Source organism: Leucopleurus acutus, assembly GCF_964270905.1.
Source record: "Leucopleurus acutus genome assembly, chromosome: 11".
Lineage (NCBI taxonomy): Eukaryota > Metazoa > Chordata > Mammalia > Artiodactyla > Delphinidae > Leucopleurus > Leucopleurus acutus.
In genome coordinates this window covers 99,950,204-99,973,853 of record NC_139152.1, presented here as the reverse complement: position 1 = coordinate 99,973,853, position 23,650 = coordinate 99,950,204, and the positions used below count along the sequence as shown (strand labels likewise).

General features: G+C 40.4%; 1 protein-coding gene across 1 annotated transcript in view; it reads right to left on the bottom strand.

Moving 5' to 3' along the window:
* ATXN10 (ataxin 10) overlaps positions 1-23,650 on the bottom strand; it is a 153,878-nt gene that overhangs the window by 23,767 nt on the left and 106,461 nt on the right. Inside the window, exon 10 of the mRNA XM_082850221.1 lies at positions 5,072-5,135. Coding sequence (XP_082706347.1) covers positions 5,072-5,135 — 64 coding nt within the window. The remainder of the gene's footprint in view (positions 1-5,071; positions 5,136-23,650) is intronic.

Below are 23,650 nucleotides of genomic sequence, written 5' to 3'. Positions count from 1 at the left end.
TTTCAAACAAACTCATATGGTTCCTCACCCATGAACCCACTTTAAAGGAAATTCTGAAAGAAGGACTTCAGGCTGAAGGAAAATGATCCCAGGCGGACAGACAAAGCTATAAGAAGGGGTGAAAGGCAGAAAAGCAGTACAAATGTGGATAGATCTAAATGAACACTGACGTTATAGAACTACGATAATAACATCTTACAGAGTTGTAAAAATAGAATAAAAATATATAACAACAACAGCATATAAATTGGGGGGTGCTGAGTGGTCCTGTATTATCTGGGAAGGGGGTAAAGGTCTGAAAAACATTAGATTTTCCTCCGTCTAAGAAGCATGTTGTAATTTCCCAGGGCACTATTAACAGAATAGAAAAAAAGAATTAAAAACTTGTAAACCAGAAAAAGATAAACATTGAACTATATAAAACAATCAATCCAAAAGAAAGAGAGAAAAATAAAATAAAATAGAAAGCAAACCAGAGTAGCTTAAATACAAACACATCAGTAATTACAGTAAATATAAATGGGCTAAATGCAATAGCTAAAAGGCAAAGAAACTAGATTAAAAAAAAAATCAACTATGCTGTTTACAACAAACACCTCTGACACAGAAAGACTGAAAATAAAAGGACTGTAAAGGTTATACCATGTAAATACCAACCAAAAGTGAGATAAAGTAGCTGTATTAGTAACAGGCAAAAAGCATTTTTAGAGATACAGAGGGTCACTTTACACTGACAACAGGGATATTTTTCAAGACCTATTATACACCTTAGTCTAATAATGTGGTCTCAAAATATATAAAGAAAAATGTTATATAACTAAAAGGAGAAATTTAGTATAATCGTAGGCTGGTATTCTAAAACATTTCTCTCCACAACCGATAAACCAAAGTAGACAAAAATATCACTAAAAATGTAAAAATTTTACAAACTTGACCTAAAAAAACTGTACTCCACTACTAGAGAATAGATGTGATTTTCAAGCACACACACAACAGTTGCAGAAACTGACCATACACTGCGTCATCAAGCAAGTCTTAATAAATTTCATAGGACAAAGAACATCAATATGTGCTCTTTGATCATAATGAATTTATGTTAGAAATCAATCTCCAAAAGATAATTCTTATTTGTTCAGAATTTAAGAAATGCATTTCTAAATAATCCATGGGTCAAAAAAAACCATAATAGAAATTAGAAAACACTTGAAATGCATGATAACCAAAATAATACATACTAAAATCCACGCAAAGAAGCTATACAAATACAGAGAGGAATAAAAGCTGAAAAGCAATAATCCTAAATAAATGGACAGATATACCATGTTCATGGGTTAGAAGACTCAGGTGTCAATTCTCATTACACTGATTTTAGCCAAAGCAATCTCAATGAGTAATTCAACATGTGGGGATTTTACACTGTTTTTGTTGGTGGTGATTTCATGTGTGTACATGTGTGTAAGCACATGTGTGCACAAAAACACACAAGTGTGAATGTATAGAATGTGACTAGCTGGTTTAAAATTTTTTATGGGCAAATACAAATGACCAAAAATAGCCATAATACTCTTAAAAAAGAAGAAACAAGTTGGAAGGACTCACTCGACATATCAAGATACTTTAGAAAGTGACAGTACTTAACACCATAGTACTGGTACAGGGATAGAACACAGAGATCAATGGAAAAGAAAAGAGAGTCCAGACCCACACATATATGGACACCTGACTTATGATACAACTGGCACTACAGTAGACAATGTATGTTCTTTCAATAACTGGGATGGGATAATTGCGTGTCCATATGGAAAAACATAGAAATAGACCCCTAACTCACACCATACAAAAAAATCAACTCCAGGTGAATTACAGACCTAAATATAAAAGGTATCAATGCTCTGTGGTGACCTAAATGGGAAAGAAATCCAAAAAAGAGGGGATATATGTATACGCTGATTCACTTTGCTGTACGGTAGAAACTAACACAACATTGTAAAGCAACTATACTCCAATAAAATTTTTAAAAATAAATATAAAAGATAAAAATATGAAGTATTCAGAAAATAATATAGATTATTATCATGACCTGAGGGTATGAAAGTATTTCTTTAACAAGATACATACCTAAAAAACTAACCATAAAGAAAAAGTGATAAATTTGACTAAAAGTTAAGAACTTCTGTTAATTAAAAAAAAAAAAAAGCTATAAAGGGAATGACAAGACAGTCCTAGAACAAGGGAAAGGAAATATTAGCAACACATGTAGCTGACAAAGAACTTCTATCTAGAATATATAAAGATCTATTACAAACAACTTATAAAAAGATAACCCAATGAAAAAAAGGTTTTGATCAAGCACATTTTACACACACACACACACACACACCCACACACACACGCAATCCAAATGGTAAATAAACATTTTAGAAGATGCTCAGCCTCACCAGTCATGCAGGCAACAGAGCAAATGGGATCTTAACTATAGCGGGAGCATGAGGGAGGGAGGAGAGGAGGTGGTATACAAGAGCCAAATCCTAGTGTCATAACAAAGTAAACAGGTAACATCAAGATGTGATATATCAAGAAACAGCAGCGAAGCATATTACTTAGTTACAGAAAAGCAACTACTAGAAGAAAGACCTGAGAGAGTGAATTGCAAAGTGTGGAGGGTGGAGCCAGAGAACTCACTCCCCCATTCTACACCTTCCGGCATTAAAAAAAAAAAATACAGATTTATTATTTTGATGAATAAAAAATATAGGAAAGAAAAAAACCATATGGATGGGGGTGGGGGAGTGAGTGAGAGGTAAGGAGGCAAGGTCAGGGAACTTAAATAATTGTTGGGAAAACCTGCCTGAGAGCAGGAGCTGAGAAACAGTGTGGAGGAGGAACATGGGGCGGATTTACTCTGTGATCTGTATTATGGCCCTATTTGCTCTGGCTGCTAGAGAGGCCAGGTTTTAATTTATGGCTCACATCTAAAAATTGAATCCCGAGGCTATAATACTTCTTCATTTCTGACCATTCAACCATCATTCTCCCTTTGCTCTCATATTTTGGTATGTGTCTCATATCTTGTTAAGTGTATTTTGTACGTCTTGAAAATCTAGTAGGTTTATAAACAAAAGTCCAAGGAGTTACTAGATGTACATAACACGACACATGTAACATTTTGCCTCTTCTTGACAATTTAAAGGAGATTCTGGAAGCGTGCAATGCTTCATTAATTATCATTTAAAAAAACATTTATCTATGTAGATTGTCCATCTATATTTTTTCAGTTTATAATTCTGAGTAATTTCTCCACTACATGAATATGTTACTGTGCTTTCTCTGTACGTGTTCTGTTCCCTCCCAGTGACTTACAAGGAGGCAGTTTAGGAAAGCAGCTAAGAATCAGGTACACACCAAGTTTAAATTCTGGGTCTGACCTTCAGGACAAGTCACTAAGGCTCTCTCAGTTTATCTTCTCACTTACAAATAGGACGGATAAGGATAACAGTAACTGCTTCACAGTGTTGTAATGTATGTAAATCCACAGTAAGGACTCAATAAATGTGGCCTGAAAGAAGTGAATGAATGAATGAATGAAAGAATATCCGGCAAGGAGGATGCCAACATAAAAGACTCTGTAAGCATGAGCCACATGCAGCGTATCTGCAGAACTATGATGTGCTGTGTGCAACAGCCTTTTAATTTTTTGGTCTTTGCTAAAGGCCAAAGATTAGCAATAAAAACCTTTTCTCACTAGAAGGTCAATTCAGGGAATATAAAAGTAAAACTGGGTGAATTTCTTTGTTCGCAATAAATCATCTTTTTCATCAGGAAATGCAACACCTGCAGTTACACCTGAATGTTCTTTTACTGCTTTCCTGTGACAGAAAGCTTTCTTCTTTTTCCTTTCCTTTTTTGGGGCTAAAATATTTCAAAACTCTCTAATGAGCACAGCCTGTGGTGCCTGATCATAATGCAATGCAGTGAACCGACTCTGTTTTACCTTGAACAAAAAAGTCTTCTGAGGCTGTTTATTTGTCTTTCCCTGACTGAGCTTACAAGCTATCATGCTCTTTAAAATAGGAGATTTTCTTCTATTGCTAATCAGACAAATGACAGTATCTTTAGCACAAATAATAAGCATTTCTCAATCTACTTACTTTGAAACACATGATTTTCATCAGCTCCTTTTCTCTTCTTGACAGAAACCACAGTGAGCATTTTAAAAATAGAATTCCCCTCCTCCTCGGTCTCCCACAGGGTTACAGTCTCAAAGTCCTTGCAATGGCCTTATTCACCCCTGCCCCCCACCTGCAACAGGCACAAGGCCACACAGTAGCCAGGGCAAGGGACTGGGCTGAGTTGGATTCTCACCAGGGAAGGTCTTGAAGTTAATCAGATTATCTCTCAAACTTAGCAGGCTGTACCCAGTCCCTGGCTCATCACTGTACTAGATCAGTTTCTGACAGGGCAAGACCTTGGCTGGTGGAGTAGGGGGGAAGAAGCAAGTTCCCTGCAGAACACCTTCCAGAAGGGTGGTCAAACCAGGTAAGGGCAAGAGCCAGAGCCCCCAGCATCACTAACAGAGGGTCGCAAGACCGTACCCAACCAAAACCAGAATCCGGAGCCACTGAAACGTTTCTCCCCATTCCTGAGGTCTCAGAGGCCTCCAAGCTAGTGTTAAAATGGTTCTTCCAGAGGACTGGATACCTCGAATCTCCACAGAAAAAAAGTAAGCTTCTTCACATTTACTCCAGGGACACATAGTGTTTGGAAAGGTGACATCAGTGACATGCAGCGAACGCAGGGGCCATGGATGAGCTTTCGCCTCAGAGGCTTAAGGCACTCTGTAGTAGAAGGCTGGCTGGGAATGTCCTAGTCACCTCGAAAACTTGAGCCCACTACGCTGCACAGACCGCAGGAGTGACACTCCAGCCCCGAACCTTGAGAAAGTGGCTTAGTTCTTAGTAACGAGCCACCAAGAAAGCCAGCCAGCTGCCTCCTGAATGAATACCAGGCAAGGGCCTTGTTCCGCTAAGGCCCCCGAGGGTGAACTAACGCTTGTGAGTCACATCAAGGATACAGGGGTTTTTGTCATCGATGCTACAGCTGTCCAGGATCAGGGCAATGCCATCCAGCTCGTTCACCTACGAAGACCAGAGAAGACAAATTGACACGCTGAAACAGTCTGGGAAGGGCTGGAGATTATAGGTGATCTGTTGCTCCTTTTTTATTTCCTTACTCCCTGCTATAATTATACTGTTTGTGCAATTACCTGAAACACCTATCTCAATCCAGAAATATTTAAAAACAGACATAAACAAAAAGTGATACTTTTTCTTTTCACCCTTCCCCAAAAATGTTGGGCAACTGGACAGCCATATAAAAAAGTATATTTGGGATGAATTGGGAGATTAGCTTTGACATAAATACACTATCATGTGTAAAACAGATAGCTGGTGGGAACCTGCAGTACAGCACAGGGAGCTCAGCTCCGTGCTCTGTGACGACCTAGAGGGGTAGGATGGGGGTGGAGTGGGAGGGAGGTCCAAGAGGGCGGGGATATGTGTATGCATATGGCTGAAAAAGTTAGATCAAAAATAAAGAAAAAAAAAGTATAATTAAACAACACTGCAAACCAACTATACTTCAATAAAATTTCTTTAAAACGTATAAAAGTGGATCTCTTCCTAATATTATTCACCAGGATACACTACAAGGGAGTCTCAGTTTATTAGTAAGTGAATTCTTTTTCTAAGCCAGAAGCAGGGAAAACATTTCTAACTATAGCTCAAAATCCAGAAGCAATAGAGAAAGGTTTTAAAATTTCACTACATTTTTTAAAAAGGCAAATTGAAAGCTGTAAAAATTATCTGAAAGATGTCGCAGGCAAAGGGTTTTAATATATACAGAGCTTGTAGAAACTGAAAAAAGACCAACAATCCAACAGAAAAATGGATAAAACACATGAACATAAATGGCACAGAAAAAAAGAAATGCGGATGGACTGCAGAGATATCAGAATCTGCTCAACTGTGCTCCTAATAAGATGCAGGCAAATTATGATACCATTTCTCAGCTGCCAGAAGGGCAAATCATCACGTGTGACAACACATGCTGCTGGTAAGGTGATGGGAAACGGCACCCTCAGACACTGCTGGAGTGAATGCGAAGTGGCACGATCCCTATGGTAGGGAACTGGACAATACGTAGCAAAATCACATGTGTTATTTACTCTTTGGCCCAGTAATCCCATTTCTAGGATCAAAAATACAGCGTCACATGGAATTATGTTTGTACAAGGTTATTTACTTCAGCACAGCTTACACTTTTATAAGACTTCTATTGAGGTATAATTCACATACCATAAAACTCACCCATTTATATACAATTCAGCGGATTTTAGCATATTCCCAAAGCTGTCTCACTATCACCACTATCTTAGAACATTTTCATTACCCCCAAGAGAGTTTTTAAACTGGGCTGACAGGGCAAGACCTTGCCTTGTCAAGAGAGTTTTAAAAGAGAGTTTTTAAACTCCATTCCCATCAGCAGTCACTCTTATTTCTTCCTCTCTCCAACCCTTAGCAACTACTAACCCACTTTCTGTATCTATGGGTCTGCCTATTCTGGGTGTTTCATACACATGGACTCATTCAGTATGTGACTGGCTTCTTTCACTTACCGTAACGCTTCCAAGGTTCATCTATGTTGAAGCATGTATCAGCACGCTGAATAATAATATTCTAATGTCTGCATATGTATTTCAGTTTCCATTCATCCACTGACACACATTTGAACTGTTTCAAACTTTTGGCTATTATGATAATGCTGTTACAATCTTTCATGTACCTATTTTTGAATGGATATATGTATTCAATTCTCTGGCTATATACCGAGGAGTGGAATTGTTTAGCCATATGGTAACTCTATATTTAACACTTTGAGGAACTGCTTGACTGTTTTTCAAAGTGGCTGCACCATGTTACATTCCACCAGCAATGTATGAGGGTTCCAATTTCGTTACATCCTTGGTAACACTGTCTTTTATTTTAGCCACCCTAGTGGAGGTGAAGTGGTACGTCACTGTGGTTTTGATTGCATTGCTCTGAGGAGTAATGATGTTGAATGTAGCACAATTTATAAGAAAAATCCTGTAAACAACTCAAGCATCCATCGATATAGGCTCGTTGAATAAACCATGATCACTAACGTAATGCTATGGAGATATCAGGATAGAATGGTAAGTGAAAAAAGCAGAGTGCAGAACAGGATTATATGTGAAGCTTTTGTGTAATAAAGGAGGAGAAACAGATGATTTTTTATATTAAAAAAAATGAAGGGTTAAATAAAAAACTAATAATGGTTATTTACAGAGCAAAGCAGAGACTGAAGTGGACGAAACAGGAACAGAGGTGAGACCTCTGTGAATGTACCCGGTCGTACAATTTTGACTTTGGGATCCTGTATATGTTTTACGAAATTTTTGAAATTAAGTTTATAATACATGTAACTAGACTTACTGTGGTGATTATTTCACCATCTATACAAATACTGAATCATTATGTTGTACACCTGAAATTAACATACTGTTATATGTCGATTACAGCTCAATTCTGAAGAAATGAATTTATAAAGTTATAAAAACAGAAAAGGGAAACAAATTAATCCGACAACATGTGAAACAAAGACAATTATTTCACAGAACTGAAACAGTATTTTGATGGGACGTCCCCAGGGAGCTGTGTCCTGAGCTCAGATGGAACTGCAGTCCCACAGCTGCATGAGGTCGTCTCAGCACCATTAACACTGGGATTAGCATTCTGAACCCTTATTCCTAGATCTAGTTTAAAGAAAATGGGTAATTTATGTCATTAGGAACCAAGATTCTTAGCATAAAAAAGAAGTATCAAATCAAAGTAGTTTACATTTAAATTAGAAATACTAGCATGAACTCATGATACATTTTTCTCTTTTCTTTCTAAAAAATGTTTACTTCCTAGCTGTTTACTGAAAAGGCACAGAAGCAAAGACAAGCCAGTAGCAATGAACATTCCCAACGTGACTTAAGGATTCTAAACACCATGGTCCAACTGAAAGAAACCAGATCTCCAGTTGGCTGTGATACACAGACTTGCTGAAGGCAGGAAAGAAGAGAAGAAATCTAATTCCTATAAATTTCCCGAGGCACTGGAAGGTGGTTAATGAACTGCTATTTAACAGACATCCAGCATCTACCAGGCAATGACAGACACTTAAATGATTTCCCTTAATTCTGACGATGCCAGGGTAAGCATTACTGGTTCCATTTTACAGATAAAGAAACTGAGGCTCAAAAGTTAGGTACTGTCCCCATGGTCACTTAACTAATAAGTGCTTTTCAAAGTGAGGTCTGGAGAGCGCTGTCAGTCTGCAAGAAAGTGTGTGAAAGAGTGAGAAACTGTGCCAGCAATTTAACATACTTATGCTATGTCTGCTGAATCTTATAATAAAATTTGGGCTTGAATTTTCTATGTCTTAAAATTGTTTTTTGTTTTCTAGTAATTCATTTATATTATCTTTTATAAACATATTGGTCCAGGATGGTTTGGGGAAAAGATAGCTAGTTCTTCATCACAGATAGTCTGAGAAGCTTTGGCATGGAGGGTTAGCCCACTACTGAGGGTTGGACCTCATGTTTTTGAGAGGCACAGAGGGAAACGTTGTGGCCAAACTGGTAGTGGCCCCACCTGAGACTGTATCCAAAGGTTCTCCATGCAACCCTCACACCCCCACTGGTCCAATAATCAGCCCTGCACCCACCCGCAGGATGAGGGTGCTAACAACGGAGCCTGCAAATGGGAGAGGAGGGCTCCTACCACATGCACTTGTCTCGGGGCGAAGCGGAGAGACCCAGGACAGGAGCCATGCCTGCTGCCCGGCACAGAGCGCAAGAACAGCCGCGGACTCTCACCAGCTCCTTGCGAACGTGTGATCTAGACCCTTCTGGAACGTGGGTGCATCTCCACGCCAGAGGAGCTGGGTGTTTGATGTTGCTAGGGGACCACATAGCATGGGGCTCCCAGGGAAGGCCTCCCTGCAGAGGTGACCTTTAGCTCACGGTGAGAAGAACGAACAGGAATTAAACACAGAAATAAAGGGGCTGTGGAGAACGCTCTGGGCAGGGGGAAGAGCACACGCAAGAGCTGGGGCATCAGAAGGAACATGTGGTGTTCCAGGAACCCGGAGGCGGCGGCGCAGGGATGAAGAGCGAGGGCTGCACAGCCGGCACTGGGGGCAGAGTCTGGCCCTACAGCGCTTCTGAGCTGGTGGCTTTGGGCAAGTCATTTACCCTCTAAGACTTAGTTTTCTCCCCTGTCAAATGGGGATGACAGGACCTACTTCACAGGGTGGCTGTGAGAATGGCACGGATTACTGTGCTGACTAGCACTCAGTGAAGACTCAACACAGGGCCACAGGGGTGACGGCGTAGCTGGCAATGTCGTGCTGTGAGCTGAAAGAAGTTCAGTTGGCTGGGGCAAGGGGCTCAGGGCTGGCTCCCGAGGAAAGCGCGAGGAGAACCGGAGGGCGACGTCCACAGAGCCGAGCCACAATTCGACTGTGTATGAGGCAAAACTGTAGATTTAGTTTCAAAAACCACTTTTTTTTTGTAAGTGAGAAAGTATTAAGGATCTCTTATTCAGTGCAAGAAAAACATCTTGTTTGCGGTGTGGGGAGTAGACTTCTCAGATATGTTAAATGGGTAAAGGAAATAAAATCACAGGCTAAAAACTGACATTTTAAAGCAGGCAGTAAGGGTGAATTAAAGAGATCTTGAAAATCATGGTTACACTAGAGCCATGCCTGAACTGAGGGTCTGCTTTCCTAAGGTAAGTATTTCTCATTCACACCACTGCATTATGAAATGATATTAGATAATTTTTTATAGAAATTCATTAAATGTTGATAACATAAGTGAACTATTCTAGACAAGGACAGCAGTGGCATCATGACAAACACGAAATATACACTGAAGAGTGAACACAGGCTACGGTCACTGGGAAAAGAACCCCAGGATGCAACACCGCCAGGAGGAGTGACTGGTGCTCTGCGTCATCACCAAGCTCAAGTTTTATAAGTTCCTGCTGCCGCTGAGCTGCAGCACGGAGCTCCTGTCAGGAGAGGGGGAAACAATTAGGGAATTAACAAGTTTTCTTCTGTTCGTGCTTCCTAAAACAAGGAAGTTGTTTGTTTCTTTACCTAACACGTTGGGAACTGATTCTAGACCCACAATGAATGAGTCACAAGTTGTAGTTCCTAACAAGGAGCCAAGCTCAGTCAACGCTTTCACGATGTAACACATCTCAACAAGGCAGTAAGTCTGGCTTAAACAAACTAACATTTAGCCTCTGGAAATAGAGTAGTAAATAGCAGGACAACTCACTGATTTGCTACCTGTTCTCTCCACCGAAGCCAATAGTAATCTCAGAGAATGCACCCTGCAAGGTGTGTGGGCCCAACCTGAATTAATACCTAAGCTTCTTTAGGAAAATGTATTAGGTTGACCAAAAAGCAGAGCCTCAATTATTCTGTCTGCTCTCACACTGAACGCTAAATACAAAAATAAAAAAAAACCTGAAGAAAGACAAGAGCACAATACCAATGCAGGACTGAATCTCCTGTTTAAACGCCCCATGAATCAACGTAACTAACATTTGGTGAAAATGTGTTCATAACATAGTGCCTCAAAACAAACGCACACACACAAAGGCCAGCAGAGTCCTGTGCTGAAGCGAGCACACAACCAACACGGGTGTGGCGACGCTCGGACAAGACTCTCATCTACAGAGGAAGCCATTCTCAGAGGCCTGACGGCAACTCAGAAGGCTCGAAGCCTCGAAGCCCGAGGGGATGCAGGCGGATGCTGCATGAGGTGCACCGTCTTGTATGAGATGTGGGCGTGCCCGCCCACGGGGTGAGACCAATTACCATCCCAAGCACACAGAGGAAAGAGGGATACTTTTGGAGGCAGACAGACCTACAAGAGAATCCAGCTCAGCCCTCTAGCTGTGTAACCTGTGGGGGGTTCTGAGCTTCATGAAGTCTGGATTCTCTTATGCGTAACAAGAGAGTGGTGCCCACCTCACAGGGTTAAAGTAAGGTTTACACAAGAAAGCATTCAGCACAGCACCCCGCACACAGTAAGGACACAGGAAATGGCAGCAGTCTGCAATGTTATTTTCACTTGGTTCTGAGGTTCTATAGGATTCCTTCCACACTTGAAAAGGGCTGGACATGGTAATCCTTCACAGGGCACAAGCTGTTGTTCAGCAAAGTCTGAATATATAAACACACGTTTCTGCAGTCACAGGAAATCTGGTAGGGATGGGTTGCTCTAAGTTAGTACTACGTTCTTGACTGTCTCATGAGCTGGGTACACCTCTGGTTACTAATTTCCATCCATACTCCTCTGCTGGCTTTTGCCTTCCACAATCAACTCTAAGTCTCACAAAAATAAGTATTGTTTATCTCTGTGTTGCATTTATTTCCACGGTGTTCTGTGCAGCTTACTACCAGGCATTTCATGATTGAGTTGCTATGCCAGAGGAACAACTAAGGATGTTACTCAAGAAGCAACAAGAAAGCACACGACCTGCATTTCAGTCTTTCTCTAGGACTCAGAGCAAAAGCCTAGGCCAGAGGTTCACAACCTTGACTCCACATTAGAATCACTTGGGGAGATTTCGAAAACAACCAATGCCGTGGTCCCAACCCCAGAACACATCAATCAGAATCTCTGGGAGCAAAGCCTGGACAGCAGTGTCTTTAGACAAACTCTTCGGGTGATTCCGACATGCAATGAGTTGTGCACTCCTGATTTACGCAAAGTCCAAGAGCACCTATCGAGGCAAACGAAGTCTGAGATCTGCTGCAAACCCTGAAAGAACTCCTAAAACAGAAGACACTGTCCTTCACACTTTTCCCCCGGGTGCTGTTTTCTTTACTTATGAAATAAACTTTGTTGAGATGTCCCCATTTACACACAGGGGACTGCAATTGCACCTGTGTAAGCACAGACAAATCAGGATAGAGAACATTTCCATCACCCCAGAGAGTTCCTGTGCACCTCTATAATCACTGCTTTAGTAACCATCCATCTGCTTCCTGTCACTAGAGGTAGAACTTGTCTGTTCTATACTATAATAAGACCACACCAAAAGAACTCTTTTTCAATGTTTTTGAGATTCATCCATGTTGTTACATGTATCAGTAGTTTATTTTTATTTCTGATTATGAATATACCATTTATTTATCTATTCACATGTTGATGGACAGTTTTATCTGTAATGAACAGAGGTGCTATGAACACTATGTGTTCATGTCTTCTTGTGGACACGTGTTTTCATTTCTCCTGGGGTGATGTCTAAGAGTGGAATTGCTGGGTCTTTTTTTTTTGCAGTACACGGGCCTCTCACTGTTGTGGCCTCTCCTGCTGCAGAGCACAGGCTCCGGACGCGCAGGCTCAGCGGCCATGGCTCACGGGCCTAGCCGCTCCACGGCATGTGGGATCTTCCCGGACCGGGGCACGAACCCGTGTCCCCTGCATCGGCAGGCGGACTCTTAACTACTGCGCCACCAGGGAAGCCCTTGCTGGGTCATTTTTTAAGTCTACGTTCAACTTTATATAAGAACTGCCAAACTGTTTTCCACCACGATTGTACCATTTTACATTCCCTCCAACAATGCAACTGAGTGACCCTGGATCCTTAACAACGCTTGGTACTGTCAGACTTTTTAGGTGACATCATATTGTGGGTTTTGTTTGCATTTTCGTGATGACTGATGTGTAGCATCTTTTCAGGTGCTTATGGGTCATTTCTGTATCTTTTTTATGAGGTGTTGTTCAAATATTTTGCCCATTTTACTACCTGGGCTACTCTTTCTTGTTGAGTTGTAGTTGTTCTTCACATAATTTGGAAATGGGTGAGTCCTATGCCAGATATAAGCACTGTAGATACTTTCTCCTAGTCTGTGACTTGCCTTTTCAGTTTCTTAATAGTGTGTTTCAAAGAGTATAATTTTTAAATTTAGGTGAAGAACAATTTATCAAAATATTTTTCATGATTAGTGCTTTTTGTGTCCTAAGAAATTATGGCTTTCTTCAACACATCCACAATGTTTTCTTCTATAGGTTTTATAATTCTAGCTGTCATATTTCCATTATAAATCAACTTTTGAGTTTAGTGCAAGATAAAGGTCAAGGTTCTTCTTTTTCCCCCATAAGGATGTACAATTGTTCCAATACCATTTGTTGAAAAGACTAGCTTTTCCCCATTCACTCTATATTTGGACTCTATTTTATATTGGACTTTCTATACATCTACCTATATTTATGCTAATACTACGCTGCTTTAATTAGCCTACTAGTAAGTCATGAAAGAAGAAGCACAATCCTCTAATTCTGTTGTTTGAAATTGCTTTGGCTATTGTATTAGTGTCCTAAGGCTGCTGTAACAAAGTACCAGAAACCGAGTGGCTTAAATAACAAAATTTATTCTCTCACAGTTCTGCCAGAACTGTGAGGCCAGAAGTCTGAGATCAAGGTGTTGGCAGGATTGGTTCCTTCCACGGGCTATGAAGGAGAATCTGTTCCATGCCTCACTCTGAACGTCTGGTGGTGTGCTGACCACCTTTGATGTTCTCTGGCTAGTAGATCTCTGCCTTCACCTTCACATGGCTTCTTCCTCTTCTTCTTCTTTATTGAACTATACCTGACTTACAGTATTGTGTTAGTTGCAGATATACAGAAAAGTGATTTGGTTCTCTATTTTTCAGATTCTTTTCCATTATAGGTTATTACAAAATATTGAATATACTTCCCTGTGCTATATAGTAAATCCTTGTTGTTTATCTATTTTATATATAGTACTTTGTACCTGTTAATCCCAAACTCCTAATTTATTGCCGCCCCCCCCCCCCGCCGCCCCGCTTTCCCCTTTGGTAACCAAAAGTTTGTTTTTCTGTCTACGAATCTGTTTCTGTTCTGTAAATAAATTCATCTGTATTATTTTTTGGATTCCACATATACATGTTATCACCTAATATTTGTCCTCCTCTGCCTGACTTACTTAGTATGATAATCCCTAGGTCTAGCCACATTGCTTCAAATGGCAATATTTCATTCTTTTTTATGGCTGAGTAATATTCCATTGTGTGTATATATATATATATATATATATATATATATATATATATATATGCCGCATCTTCTTATCCATTCATCTGTTAATGGACACTTAGGTTGCTTCCACGTCTTAGCTATTGTGAATACTGCTGCTATGAACACTGGGGTGCGTGTATCTTTTCAAATTAGAGTTTTCATCTTTTCTGGACATATGCCCAGGAGTGGGATTGCTGGATCATATGGTAATTCTATTTTTAGTTTTTTAAGGAACCTCCATACTGGTTTCCACAGTGGCTGCACCAATTTATATTCCCACCAACAGTGGAGGAGGGTTCCCTTTTCTTCAGCACTTATTATTTGTAGACTTTGTGATGACAGACATTCTGACTGGTGTGAGGTGATACCTCATTCTAGTTTTGATTTGCATTTCTCTAATAATTAGAGATGCGGAGCACCTTTTCATGTGCCTATTGACCATCTGTATACAGTCTTCTTTGGAGAAAAGTCTATTTAGGTCTTCTGCCCATCTTTTAATAGGGTTGTTTTTTGCTATTGAGTTGTATGAGCTGTCTATTTTGGAAATTAAGCCCTTGTCAGTCAAATCGTTTGCAAATGTTTTCTCCCAGTAGGAACGTTGTCTTTTCTTTTTGTTTATGGTTTCCTTTGCTATGCAAAAGGAAACGTTTATACATTTGATTATATGTTTATACGTTTGATTAGGTCTCACTTGTTTATTTTTGCTTTTATTTCTTTTGTCTTGGGAGACTGACCTAAGGAAACATTACCATGATTTTACTGAGATTTGTTTTATGGTCCAGTGTATGGTCTGCCTTGGCGAATGTTCCATGTGTACTGTAAAGAATATGTATTCAGCTGTTGGGTGCAGGGCTCTATAAACTTTAATTGGTCAAGTTCATTGATCAGTGTTCAAGTTTCTGTATTACTCCTGAGTTTCTCCTTGTTCTAGAATTTACTAAGAGTGCTGAAATCTTCAATTATGATTATAGATCTATTTCTCCTTTCAGTTCTGCCAGTTTTTGCTTAATGTACTTGAAGTTCTACTATTTGCAATGTATGTTCATGTTTTTATGTCTTCTTGATGAGCTGATCCTTCAATCATTATGAAATATCCCTCTGTATATCTCAAGTCTATTTTGTCTGAAATTAATATAGCCACTGCACCTTTTTTATGTGTTTGCATGGTATATCATTTTCATTCTTTCATTTTAACCTATCGTCATCTTTATATTCAAAGTGTATTTCTTGTAGTTATCATATAACTGAGTTTTGCTTTTTTAAAATCCAGTCTAACAGTCTCTGTCTTTTAATTGGAATATATAAGCCATTTAGTTGTAATGTACTTATCAATATAGTTGTGTTTAACTATATCATTCTGACATTTGTTTTCTTTTTATCCTAAATGTACTTTGTTCCCTTTTTCCTCTTACCCTGACTTCCTTTAGGCTGAGTATTTTTAAATATTCCATCTTTTTCCCTCCACTATTGGCTTATTAACTAACTCTCTTTCCTTTCTTTTTTTTTAAAGTGGTTGTTCTAGGGTTTAGAATATGGATCTTTAACTTTTTTAGTCGATCTACAAATAATATTATACTATTTCACATAAATGTAACAACCTTACAACTGTATACACCACTTGACATTTGGGCAACTGCTCTCACACGTTTTACTTCTATATACATTATAAACCTCCAAATACATTGCTATTATGATTGTTTCAAAGAGCTGATGATATTTTTTACAAATTAAAAATTGAAGATAAAGGTATTTTATTCTTACTCACATTATTTAGTTTTTCCAGTATTTTTGATTTCTTTGTTTCCAGCTGGTACCAGGTTTCCAGCTGGTACCATTTTCCTTCACCTGGTACAACACCCTTCAACATTTCTTATAGCACAGTTCTGCTGACAGCAAATTCTCTCAACTTTTGTTTGTCTGGAAATGTCTTTATTTTGCCCTCATTTTTGAAGGATACTTTGTCTGGATATATAATTCTAGTTTTCTTTTAGTATTTTAAAGATGTCATTCCTTTGATTCCTGTTTTGCATTATTTCTGGAGAGAAGCCTGCTATCACTCTTATCTTTGTTCCTCTTGACTGACAGGCAAAAGTCAGTGAATTAGAGAGGAAGAACACACAGAAAAGATGAACCAAAACCAAAACCTGGCTCACTGTAAACATTAACAGAATGGAAAAATTCCAGAAAGACTGATGAAGGAAAAAAGAGAGATATCTATTTAAAAAGAACAGAATGAAAAGAGAGAAATAGATATAGAAAACATAGATAAAATAATAAAATATTATGAACTTTATGGAAAAAAATAGAAAATCTAGTTTTTCTGAGAAAAACTGACACAATAAATAGAAAGCTTGAAAAAGTCAATACTTTAAATATTTAAATTCAAATAATTTAAAGATATGAAAATACCAAAGACTCACTGACAAAAATAGTCAAAGACCCAAACAGCTGTTCAAGTAAGTACCATCAAAGTTTTAAGGAACAGGTAATCTATTATGTATGTAAGTTATTCAAAAACAATAAAAAAAAAAACGAGGGAAAGCTTCCCAATTCATTTTATGAGGCTGTTATGGCTTGATTCTAAAAGCAGGATTAAGACAGACCAGTATAAGAAAAACAACAGGCCTATTTATGAACATACACCATTTCCCAAGACAACCCCACCCAAAATTCCTGGAAATAATATTAGATTAATTAAACATACCTTAAAAATTCATCATCATCTTAATGTTGATCAGAAAATCTACAAGGCAATTATCCTCATTAATGTACTAAGAATTATCTCAATATCACAGAAAAAGCATCAGATAATGCTTAGCACCTATTATTTTTTTAATTCTCAGAAAACTAGAAAACTATTTTAACTTGAAAATGGCTTGTGTCAGAAACCTACAGCAAATATCATACCTAAGAGAAAATTTAGAGAGATTCCCAAGACCAGAAAAAACACAAGGATACTGTCTTCTTACTCTGATGTAGAAATATAAACTGAATGGCATACTGAAGTTGTGAAAGGTCTTTGGAGCACTCTGTCTCTAGAAAACAAAGAGGGGTTAGAATGGTGTGAAAAAGTGGTTCAGTCTCAGGACTGCCTGGTGGTGCAATGGCTAAGGCTCCTCGCTCCCAATGCAGGGGCCCGGGCTCCACCCCTGCTCGGGGAACTAGATCCCACATGCATGCCGCAACTAAGGAGCCTGGAGCCGCAACTAAGGAGCCCACGAGCCGCAACTAGGGAACCCGCCTGCCTCAACTAAGACCCGGTACAACCAGAAAAAAGAAAAAAAAAAAAAAAGTGGTTCAGTCTTACTACCAGAACAGAAGCAGTGGATGAAGGGAAAACAAAAGAAAGCAACAGCAGATTTAGATTAAGGAAAAGTTAATTTTGTTTACTTGGGGGTGGGGAGAGCAACAGTTAAAATCATAAAGGACAGAGTACCCAGATATAAAGTGGGAAATAATCATCTAGACAGTCAGGATAGAAAGATCTAAAGGGAACTGAAAATGTAGCTAGTCCTAACTGCTCCTAAGCTGACTTTTAGAAGAGGGATCGGTATTTTAGTTGCTACCAGAACAGAAACTGTGACTGGAGCCCTACAAAACCCAGGAGAGGGTGCTGGGAGAAGCATGCTTCTGGCTCCCTGGAATTACTCACACAAAGGAGAGCAGGACGCAGGAAATTAGTGAGGAGACTGCTCCCAAATGTCATAGGCCACTAACTGTCACAGACTAACCGAAATGCTGGTGAAACAGAAACTAAGATGTTCTACATCCACCGCTTTCCCATAGCTATAACAGAGTTCCTGCTACTTGACAACAAGCACTAAGTGCTGGTTTCTACGGACACACTTTTGCTCCGGGTAACGATTAGAAGCCTGGGAATTGGCTTGTTTCCTGACTTTGGTGTGTGTGGGGAGCCAGTGCATGATAAGCCTGTACCCTGTTAACGCTTTTTAGAAGTGAGGCATATCAGAGATTTAGTATTGGGGTTCACGAAACCCCAAGACACCAACCCAGGCTGCAGCTGTTAAAAGAATCCTGACCCCATGCAGGAGTTAAGAGCCCCTCCAGCTGGGATTAAGCAGAATAAGAAATTCAGAGGATACATTTTGGACTTTAATTTCTTTGAATTTTAACTCACATGGGCAGAGAATTTGACTTTAATGTCTTTGGACTTTAATTTAAAATGAAATGTAATCTTTGGATTTTAGTATCTCCCTGGGAATTTGATAATGAGATAGAATTAATATTCAAATATAGAGTATCTCCTGTGGGCATTTTATTATTACAGTGAATTTAGCCTTTCACTGGAGTCCCTTAATATGGAATGAATTTTCTGCCTTGAGGTCAAAGTGATTTTGGAGTTAATTTGATTCATGTATTGGTCTGACCCACTTAAGAGTCTTCTGGGGGCAAAATCTCTACTCCCTACCAGGAGTCCAGGAGAAAAAAAGGAGTATGGTTGGTATAGGCAAGAGTGGCCTTACAGAGGTGGGAGCAGAAAGGTCCTGGCAAACTTAAGCTTCTCTCCAAAGAAAGGACACACCTCTGGCCCAATACATTAGCAGAGTAACAACAAAAGCAAACAAGAATGCTGAGAGGTGCAGAAGATTCTTCTCTCTTTATGCTGTGGAGAGAGCTGAATTAACATAATATTCCTTGGCTTCTCGAGGCCTGTGACTGGCTCCTTCCCAGGGTAGTGACAATCAGATTACTGAGTCTGGTTGTATTAAGTCCACAGTATAGACAACGGCTACTTGTTTGATGGTCTGATTCTTTCATTAGACACTGGGGTCTTCAACTGCATGAAGCAGCTTTCATTCATTCTTGCATCCCTTGCCTTGTCCTTAGATGTCAATTTGCTGAAAAAAATACATGTGTGTGAAGGAGGCAAAACAGCTCTTACGCCTGATCCCACCCACACGTCCACCAGCATACAGGTGATCAGGGTCCCCGTGCTCATGAAACTTAACAGACAGAGGCAGACAGATGGACAGCTGCGGGAGAGGGAGAGAGTGCGTGGGTAAGAAGTAAGTAAACAAATTAAAAAGTATGTTTACAGATTATGATAATTCCTAATGATCAACTAGAGCGTGGCAGAGGGGGCAGCATTTCAGAAAGGGTGACTTTTCTACAAGATGGTGACATGTGAACTGAGACCTGTGTCATAAATACGGGGCAGATGCTCAAAGATTTCGAGGGAACCAGAAGTACACCGACTCACGGGTGAAAAGAGTTGAGCACAACTGACTTATGGAAAGGAAGCCGGCATGGCTGCGTGCAGGGAGATGGTAAATGGTAGGAGATGAGGAAGGAGAGGGAGCAGTAAGACCCTATGGAGTGGTGGCTCCTCTGCAGTCCCTGGAGTATAAATGTCATCTGGGCCCTTGTTCTTGCTCTTTTTTTTTTTTTTTTTACATCTTTATTGGAGTATAATTGCTTTACAATGGTGTGTTAGTCTCTGCTTTATAACAAAGTGAAATCAGTTATACATATACATATGTTCCCATATCTCTTCCCTCTTGCATCTCCCTCCCTCCCACCCTCCTTATCCCACCCTTCTAGGTGGTCACAAAGCACGGAGCTGATCTCCCTGTGCTATGCGGCTGCTTCCCACTAGCTACCTATTTTACCTTTGGTAGTGTATGTGTGTCCATGCCACTCTCTCACTCTGTCCCAGCTTACCCTTCCCTCTCCCCATATCCTCAAGTCCATTCTCTAGTAGGTCTGTGTCTTTATTCTCAGCTTACCTCTACGTTCTTCATGACCTTTTTTTTTTTTTTTTCTTAGATTCCATATATATGTGTTAGGATACGGTATTTGTTTTTCTCTTTCTGACCTACTTCACTCTGTATGACAGACTCTTGGCCCTTGTTCTTTAGAACTGCAAATCATCAGGTCCCACCCCAGACCTACAGAATGGGAAACTCTGCGGTTAGGGCTCAGCAGACAGTGTTTCTTCTAGAATGGTGGTTGGTAAGAGAAAGATAACTCAAAGCTTCTAAGTTTCTGCTGAACTGGATGGGGGTGGTGTCATTTACTGAGATAGAGGAGAAAAGACGTGGGGAGGAGCTGGGGGAACTGCGAGCACAATGTGGGACAGGTTAGGGGTGAGGTGCCTGGAGCGTCCAAGGGAACGCCGCCAGCAGTTACATCCTCTGTGTTTCATATACAGAGAACGTGAGCAGTTCTGTAACCTACCGTGGAGCCTAGGGGGCGGGTTTGGGCTTGAGAGGTACTTTGGGGTCATCTGCACACAGATGGTCTTTGAGGCCTGGGAACTGGGTCTCCCAGGGGGATGGGTGCAGACAGCTAAAGGGCAAATGTAAGCACTCATTCCCAGTGGATTAATTTGTAAGCAATATGAACTTTTTTTTTCCTGGAAGGAGATAACCAATAACTGAAAAGGCACAGTGGTAAGATTTCCTTTAAAAGTTAAAGTGATCATCAGATTATCTGCCCACTGATAATTTTTCAGGGTAACTTCTTTTAGAAGCTTATTTCCACGGGGGGTGGGGTGGGATGAACTGGGAGATTGGGATTGACATCTATACACTAATATGTATAAAACAGGTAACTAAGAAGAACCTGCTGTATAAAAATTTTTTTTAAAGATTTCATTATATTGCTATAAACAAAAATATAATAAAACATGCTGCAATTATCTTTAAAAAAAAAAGAAAGCTTACTTCCAAAACAAATTATACTGTTGACTGTGAAATATACAAATTTCTTATCTTGTTCTGCTAAAATTACACAGTATTCATAGATATACATAAAATATTTTAATCCCAACCTACTCATTTTGTCCCAGTCTGAGCCACGAGAAGACCAAAGACGAACTTGATGAGAAGTTCCACTTTAAGAAGACTGATGGACAGCATTCCCATGAAGTGAGTCTATCGAGTGCCCAAGGTAAGAAGCTGTCAGTCCTCGGAATGGACGCTGGGAGGTGGGAGGGAAAGCACCAGTGCAGGGCTGAGAAGGCCATGGCAGGGAGGCAGCGAGGGCCGAGGTGCCCAGACTTGTTCAGAGACTGCAGCCCACAGCTAACCCTGCCCCCCCCAGACACTGCAAGGCGGAACACTCTAGAAAAGAAGAGCACATGAAAAAGAAAAGCATGTAACAGCTGTTACAGCAGGTATACTCAGAAAAGGGTTCAGAGAGAAGAGTGATACTGCAGTTCCACAGCGAAGCCCAATGGGGTACAGCAGCAGTGCTCTGAAAGCATTTATGGAAAAATAAAGAAGCTCTTCAAGGACAGTAATACTGACTCTTAAAACGTCCGGAAGTACAAAGAACAATGTGAGTAATAAAAATATTTTTTAAGTTCAACCATCAAATTCCAGGAAGATTAACAACTTGCTTTTCTTCGGCAAACATCTGCATCTGAATTCAGTGCAATTTTCTCATGAATTCTTCAGCCAGCAGATAAAATATTTGTTTAAATAATGAATGAAATTAACTGGTTTTAAAGAAGCTTACTGTATTCTGCTTACAAGACTGAAAGAAGAGCAATTGTTTTAAGTGAGAAGGAAGTGCGGCACCCATGGTGGAAACTCAGTAACTATCTAGTGAACGAACGCTAAAGCACACAAAGCATCTGCTTCCACACTGACCAGTCACGAAGCAACCAGAAACCTCAGGGCTGGATGTCAGAGAGGTGTTTTCAACTGACTTGGAACAGAAGACATCTCCAAGTGTTTGGTACAGGAGAATGAGGGTCAGAGGCTGACAAGGAGGCCCCTCCAGCAGGACGGCGCCCCTCCCTCGGCACAGCACTGCCCCGACTCCCAGCCCCTGCGACCTGACAGGGGCGGTGGCAGGAGAGCGGGAGCAGGACCCAAGCACTGCCACCCTCTCCGCTACGTGAACTTGCATGGGTCACCTTGGCCTCATGCGGAAGACAGGCAAAAAGCTCTCCTACGAAGTGTCATCAAGCAGGTGGTGAGAAAAGAGCGTCTTGCACAACACCTGGCTTCTAGGAAGTGTTCAAGAAAATGCTAGATATGAACATCATCTTCTTTATTTATCCTCCTACTTATGGCATTTTTGTTGCATTCTTTGTAAAGAACTTCAGACTAGCTGAAGAATGAGGAAAAAAAAGTATAAGCACAGTGTTATTTTTCCATTACTGGAGTTTAAGCAAAACGTCAAAAGCTGACCAGGGAAATATGTGAAGAGCCAGATGAAAGACCTCTGTTTTTAAGCAGAAGCAGGGGAAAATATGAATCAAGAAATGCATTTCTCTCTACTGTACTTGAGTGCACGTGACTTCAAGCTCCACTCCATTTAGCAGCCTCCTTACAGTACACAAGACACGACTCGAGAAAGCAGTCATACCAGAAAGGGATCGGGAAACCGTGTCAGTGGCAGAGGAAACAAAGCAGCTCAGAAAAGCTGTTTTGGCACATGTGCGCCAACACGCACAGCTACGTTTGGAACAAAAATAACCCATAGAGCAAGTTTTTTAAAATATGCATTCCACCTCTGCTACTTGGGGTGTAATTCCTACCCATAACGCACCGTCTACCGTGTCACACTTCAGTGCTTGAACAAACAGAATTCTGTCCTGAACACATTCAGTTTTTAATGTTTAACCCAGAGACAGAATCTCAACTGCTCCTTGTATTAGGATGAGCTCCTTGCCACTAATAAATATAGCCTCGGAAACTGTTTACCAACTGGCCAATTGTGTTTAAAAAAAAAAAAAAAATACTTGCTGAGAGCCTGAGCCTCCAGCCAGTGCTGGGAGTCTGGGAGTCACGGTACACATTGGCACAGATCCGCCCTTGGAAGGAGTATCATGAATGAGTAAGAACAGCTCTGAGAACAGAAGGGGGGCCCTGCTCTGAGGTGTTCGGCCTCTGGGCACAGGCAGGAATGAAGCCCACAGGTGAACTGGTGGGCAAGGGGGGCGGCCAACATCCTGCCCTTCTCTCCCCTGCCTGCCAACCATGAATCCTGACTGACTGCCTGACACCGTCACAGCCTCTGAAGGCATCACGTGGAAGGCCCACTGTCACCTTTCAGAAGCAGACTACCAGGAGGGGATGTGTCTATGAATGAAGATACCTCATTCCAGAAACACGCCTATCGTTAGAAACATTGTTCACCCTGCTAGAGAACGGGAATGGAAAAGAGGAAGGACGCCTATACCAAATCTCTCCTTATGTGCCAACAATTTACATGCAAAAATGTGGTGCTCGTAAGAGCTTTGCAAGGTAGGAATCAGACAGATAAGGAAAATGAGATTTCTAAGGGTTAATCAACTTGTTCACAGTCACAGAGTGAGTGGCAAAACCCAGGTTTGTTAAATTTTAAAATTCATGCTTTTTCAATTGCACCCTACAAATTTCAGGAGGATATATACTTCAGGTCTTCGGAAAAGAGATAATGACTGAAATAACATTAAATACGCTGGAAAAATCCCAAGAATACAGTTGAGAGTGCTCCAGATAGAGA